The sequence below is a fragment of the Solanum stenotomum genome, chromosome 8, assembly GCF_019186545.1.
Source record: "Solanum stenotomum isolate F172 chromosome 8, ASM1918654v1, whole genome shotgun sequence".
NCBI lineage: Eukaryota > Viridiplantae > Streptophyta > Magnoliopsida > Solanales > Solanaceae > Solanum > Solanum stenotomum.
The window spans coordinates 28,745,401-28,751,460 of record NC_064289.1 but is presented as its reverse complement, the minus strand read 5'-3'; the positions used below and the strand labels follow the sequence as shown (position 1 = coordinate 28,751,460).

The 6,060-nt window shown below is 35.3% G+C and overlaps 1 protein-coding gene and 1 pseudogene across 2 annotated transcripts; one reads left to right on the top strand and one right to left on the bottom strand.

Moving 5' to 3' along the window:
- Positions 1-379: 379 nt before the first annotated feature.
- On the top strand, positions 380-4,656 carry LOC125875184 (uncharacterized). Its single transcript, XM_049556282.1, has 6 exons — positions 380-522; positions 607-751; positions 922-1,079; positions 2,327-2,411; positions 2,498-3,746; positions 4,434-4,656. The coding sequence occupies exons 1-5, from the start codon at positions 434-436 to the stop codon at positions 3,737-3,739; spliced, it is 1,719 nt and encodes a 572-aa protein (XP_049412239.1). The 5' UTR covers positions 380-433; the 3' UTR covers positions 3,740-3,746; positions 4,434-4,656.
- LOC125875185 (non-classical arabinogalactan protein 30-like) lies at positions 3,979-4,841 on the bottom strand (annotated as a pseudogene). The gene has a single exon (XR_007447350.1). The product of XR_007447350.1 is annotated as a non-classical arabinogalactan protein 30-like (transcript).
- Between the last annotated feature and the right edge of the window lie 1,219 nt (positions 4,842-6,060).

Sequence of the window (6,060 nt, the reverse complement as noted above, 5' to 3'; positions counted from 1 at the left end):
AATCTTGTCACTCAAATTATAAATCAAACCTTTTTCAGAGAAGGTAGATAAATATTCGTTGGAATTAATGAATAATGAATGTTTTTTAATAAAATATAAAGTATGGGGTAACTTTAAAATTTTTAAAAATTTCCCAATACTAGAACTTGACCGAAATAGTAGTTTTTTCAAGTATTTGGGAACTTGAGCTGTTTGCATAATATATTTGCCAAGTTATACATCCAAACACTACTTTCCAAAAAAATTCAAGTTTTTTCCAAATATATTTGTGACCAAACGGATCCTTTGTCATTTGATGGAGTGAAAATGTTATATTTTGAAGTTTTGGGGCAAAGTGAAATATAAAAGCATATGAAAAATTTCACGGCGGTCTCCTAAAATTCAAATTAGGGTCTGTGTTGAATACCAATCTTTGCTCTCTCAGTGGATTCCAATGTCTGTTATGTATAATGAACTCTTCTCTTCTCTGATTTCCGACATCAAATCCTACAATGGCAAAGACCCTCTTCTCCCTTGGCTCCGGTAAGCACCCTTTCAAACAAAACTCTAAATTCTTTTGAATCCATTTTTCTAACTTCTCATTTTGGTTTGATTTGATTTGATAAGAGGAATTAAGAAGATGAAAGAGTCACTTCCTCCGCAGCTGCTCAAGGAGAAACTCCCAAGATTTCTTCAGAAATGTGCACAGACTTTTGAGACCGATCGCCGTTATGCTAATGATATGCGTTATCTTCGAGTCTGGTTACAACTGGTAATTTTCTTTTTGAAATGTAGAGAAATTATTGAGTTTATTGAAGAAAATATATTGGTTATACTTTGTAAATATTAATAATTTAAAGAAATGAACAATTTCATTGATTTGCTTTACATTTTGAGTCATTAACTATACTCAAATTTTCATTTATTTTTTTGTTTATTTAGATGGACTATGTGCATGACCCAAAATCGGTACTTAAAACTATGGAGTCAAATCGTATCGGGATGAAAAAGTCTCTGTTTTACCAAGCATATGCTCTTTATTATGAAAAGATTAAAAAGTTTGAGGCTACGGAGAAGATGTACCAATTGGGTGTGCAGAAGTAAGTAACTAATAGCTAGTTGTGATTTTAAATTTATTGATTTTAAGAGTACCTTTATTTGACATTCTTTTTGCATCCAAATCTTTTTTTTTTATTTTTTATTATAGAAATGTGGTGAAAGAGTTGTTGACAAATGCTGTGTACTGATCATTTCACATTCAGTTCAATCGACATTCCAAATTGTTGTCGCATTTCAATGAAAAGGATTATTCATTGATTTGCATTTGTTTAGGGGTAAGTTAAGGGAAGAGGGCAGCCTTGGAGAAATGGTAAAGTTGTCTTTCTGTGACCTGTATGTCATGGGTTCGAGTCGTAGAAGCAGTCGCTAATACTTACATTAGGGTAGGCTATCTACATCACACTCCTTCGGGTGCATCCCTTCGCTGGACCATGCTAGCGCAGCTTTGTCAACCGGTCTGCCCCCTTTTTTTAGGGGGTATCTCAAGCCATATTGTTCTCTAGGGATATGTTAACCCTTTTAGAAAACCTTGTTCATTTTGTCATACTTCGTGAAGATTAATTGTCCTTTCAAAAGTGCATTGCAGAATTTAATCGTAGGGTGCAAACCAAATGTAACCCTCAGCCAAATTGATTACCCTATTTGCACATACTTTCTTCTTGAGTTATGAATATTTGATACTGTAGAATGTCTGGTAGCAGTTTCTTTCCTATGGCCAATTTTGGGACGTGATCACGCAGTATTAGAGCAGGTGCATATCTTTGCACCATTAGTTTTGGTAATTTAAGTTGATTTACTTTACTTGCTTCATAGGAAATTATCTGAACTTCTTGGCAAAGTTACTACATTGTGTATTTTTAAAATATGTTTTCAAATTCAAAAGCAGCATTGTTCCATAGATCTATTTATGAGAGAAGTGCCATCTGGTGCCCAATGTCTTTTCTTACTCCTTTTCCCTCCATGATTTAGGGATATTTGTAAGACTTTCCTTCCTATCTGTACAAATTTCCTTTCTATTATTCCTTTTTATTCGCAGGGCCTGTTATCAGTCCTAACAAATTATCTAATCTTTTGATCCTGGTGAATTATAGAATCCTTTTTTTAATCATTATCTGATTGCAACAACTTAACTAGGTGACCGCCCCTTTGCCCTTGCTTAATTACTTGAATAGTGAAACTTGGTTTATGTTGGTTATGTTTTTATCCACTAAACGCATGAATGGCAGTTCTGGAAACAAGTGGTTTCAAACATTTCTTACAGATTTCTGTTTCATTCTTCAATTAACAGGCTTGCAGAGCCACTTGATGAATTACATACGTCATATGAGCAGTTCCTTCATCGGATGGAGCAGCGTAAGAATAAGAGGATACAGGTTGGTTACAATGGCCATATTGTCTACCAAATGTCTTCCTTTTGTTTATATGAGCCATTAACTGATAATAGGGATATGTTCTGCAGCGCCAAGAAGGAAAAAATAAAATATGTTCTCTTGGTGCTAAAAACACTACTTTGAAGAACAATGAGATTAAGGAAAACATTGAGAATTTAAGTGGAAATGAAAACAATCCTGTCATCACCGAGGATCAGTTACCCAATGCACGATCCAAGCATTTAAATATGAAAAATGAAGTTGCCATTTCACAGGGCTCCAGGAGAGAGTCACAAGTGAACGAGACTACTCATGGTGGTCCAGCCCTTCAGAAGGAACTCAGTCGAAAAAAATATGTTGGAGACACTATAGAAACAGATAGATGCCGGAATTTTACTGGTGAAGACACAGTTGTTGTTAAATTTGTAGGTAATGCCATTGTTGGGAAGTCTGATGTCGAAGATGCACGACATCATGGTCTGGTGGAACCTACCATTAATACAAAGGAGGCCATGCATGCAATTAATAGCATGTTTCGAGAGCCATTAGAGCCATCTCTAGCTGGAAAACATTCGCGTAGAAATCAGCCAAAAGTTGATCAGATATCAAACAATGGTTTTGAGGTATTTGTCGACGAAAACACTGATAGTGCTGTTGGATCTTCTCACCAAGCCATGTCAAATGGTGCATCGGTGACACAAAGCACAAGAGTTGAGACTCAAGAGCCCATGCAGGATCCATTTCACATATATATTGATGATGACGACACCAATGATGTGATGGAGGGAGTACATGAGCTGGATAAATTAGATATGGGTAACCTTAACAATTTGACTGGATGTTCTATTGAAGGTGAAATCGTTAAGGGTTTTGTGTTTCCTAGTCCAACTGATATTACCTCAGAATACTCTAGAGATCCAAATGTTGAAAGGCCTCCTCAAGGAAGACTCCGTAGGGAGGACACAGCTGTATACAAATTTGTTGGCTCCACCATTTCAGAAGAATCAGCTGTTGAAAATGTTTGCCATCATGGCCTCGTAGAACCAACAATTAACTTGAAGGAGGCTATGGATGATATTAATAGCATGTTCGGAAGGCCAATTGAGTTTACAAGGAAAAGAAAACCAAAGAAACAGGGATTAGCACCTAAGATGGAGGGAGATGGTAGTAGGTTCTTGATACTTCCAGATGATGAGCCACACCATCAACCTAAGAGTTCCCTGCCAACTTCGTCGTCAAAAAGGGATAATGACTTGTTTGAAAAAACCGTATGCACAAAGGAGGCTATGGATGAGATAAATAAAATGTTTGCGATGCCATTGGATTTCTGAGAAGCTGGTAAACTCTTATTTTTTCTTTCGAGCTGGTGATTTATTCCTTTTATCTTTCAAACTCTTTGTGCAACATTCTTCACAAAGCTGCTGGTAATTTTGTGTCCTGACTAAATTTTGAGACGTGTGAGATGGATCTGACACATCTAATTAGGTCATATTTATGTTGAAGGTTGAAATTTCACTGTACAAAATTATAGAGAGAGAGAGAGAGAGAGAGGAGAGTCAATTATGAAATGAGCACAATGTTGCTTGCAATGTGAAGAATGTTGCACAATTGGCTTACAGAGAAAAGGAAAATTTATACTCAATACTCTTATGAAAGCATAAAACCAGTAAAAAGTTCAAAATATGAAAGTACATGATGGAAATCAATTAATATTCTGGCTTGGGAGGGCAGTGAGCTGGTCGGAAAGCGAAGGGACCTGCAGCATAAATTACAGCCTCGTAATTACTTCGCTTCAATGTCTTGTCTAAAAATCGAAGTCGAGCACCAGTGATTCCATAGTTGACATTAGTGAACACATCACAGTTTTCTAGAGGAGAGTCGACCAGTTTTACGCGGCATGAATGTAGAGGATGGTCAAGATAAGAATGCCCCATTTTGAAGCCATCCAGCTCTGCAAATAAGTAGCCAGTTTCATCTGTTTTAAATGCCTTGTAGAAGCTGACTCTTTTCTTGTAATTTTTGCAGATAACACTAACTTTAGCTCCTGCAATGGGCTTACCTTTTGACAGAGACCATGATCCATAGTTATCACAGCTCTGGCAGTAGACCATGCCTTCAACCACCACTTGGTCAGTCTTCTCTACTGACTTAGTTGGCACTTTGTCATAGGCAGTTATCAGTGGAACGGCTAATGCAAGGAGCAACGAAACAATCAGGACAAGTTGGCTGCTTGCCATCTTCTTGAAAATATATTGTGAGTTTTGGAATGTGATTCTGCTTTGATGTTAAGTTCATTTGAGTTAGATTCCTTTATAAAGTTTTTGGCATGGCTGTTGTTTGTAGTGTTGTCAAGAACGTGAATGCTACTAAACAACATTTGTTGTTGAGTGAGTATTGATCCTCAATTGTTTCCAGACGTGATGACCATCTTCACAAGTTTATACTTTGTATAATAGTGTATGCCCACTTAGATTCTTCTACGTGCAAACCACTTACTTGAAAATTTAGTGAGAAGGGCTAGGAATTAGGATTATCATTATCCTAAGTGTCATACCAATAAAAAGAAACAATCAAATTAATGTACTCTTGCTATCACAAATTGAATATTGATTTCAAAATACTGGTAAAGTTAAATAGAAATAATGCTTAATATTCAATTGTTCAACATGTGAATCCATATGGTTGACCTTTATCTATAATAAAAATATAAAATAGAATAAAATATTTTCTAAATTAAGAAAAATTAAATATGATTTCATGTTACTCTTGCTGTTAGTCCCCCAATCTCAAGAAGTGAAATATGGCATATGCAGGTACTGTTTATCGGTAAACGATACAGTTAAATTTATTATGAGGTCAAAGATGTGCATATTGATTTAACTCGATGATTTAGCAATTAAATTAATTAATAAATGATCTTACTTTATAAGAAAGTGATGAAGCAAAAATAAATCGAATGAAACAGTAGAACTCAATCGTTTGATGTTTCAAGCTAGATCCGAATATGATTTAATTATGACGTTTAAGAGCAAGGACTTAGTAGTAAAATATAGATAACTTAAAGTACAAAGAGTATGAGTGTATTATTTTTGTGTTGTCTAGAATTCAACCCCTTAACAAATAATTGGAGACTACTTTTTACATAGGAAACAAAGTAATACATAAATCAATAGGAAAACTCACTTGTTCACTAAAATACTATGTCGAATACAACATTCCATCTGAAAATATCATTATCATTAGACGTACCATCTTATAATAGGAAAAGTACACAAAATGGACCCAATTGTGAAACTATTTATCCAAATTGGATCCAATTTAAACTATTTATCCTTAATGGATCCATGACCCAAATTATTTATATGTTTACCCCACTTTCTTCTTTTTCATTTCGTGCATGACATCAGCATCACTAATATAAATTAATCGTCTGTGATACTCTGTCGATATATTAATAACATATTGATATCATATAGGACTAAGCTTAATCCCTTGTGATACTCCGTCGATATATTGATACCTTATTGGTATCATATAAGACCACTAATGTAGACACATCATCGAGAATGTTGTACATACTAGTATGGTATCTGGTGGAGGGTGCATTGATGCCTCGTATGTTTTAATTAAAAACTCTCTCCCATCATAGTAT

What these genes read in the sequence shown, in the direction of transcription:
- LOC125875184 (XM_049556282.1), top strand. Translation starts at nt 434, where the DNA reads ATGTCTGTTATGTATAATGAACTCTTCTCTTCTCTGATTTCCGACATC. An exon ending in TTCGAGTCTGGTTACAACTG is followed by an intron (nt 752 to 921) that starts GTAATTTTCTTT and finishes TTGTTTATTTAG; the next exon opens with ATGGACTATGTGCATGACCC. An exon ending in GTAAGAATAAGAGGATACAG is followed by an intron (nt 2,412 to 2,497) that starts GTTGGTTACAAT and finishes TATGTTCTGCAG; the next exon opens with CGCCAAGAAGGAAAAAATAA.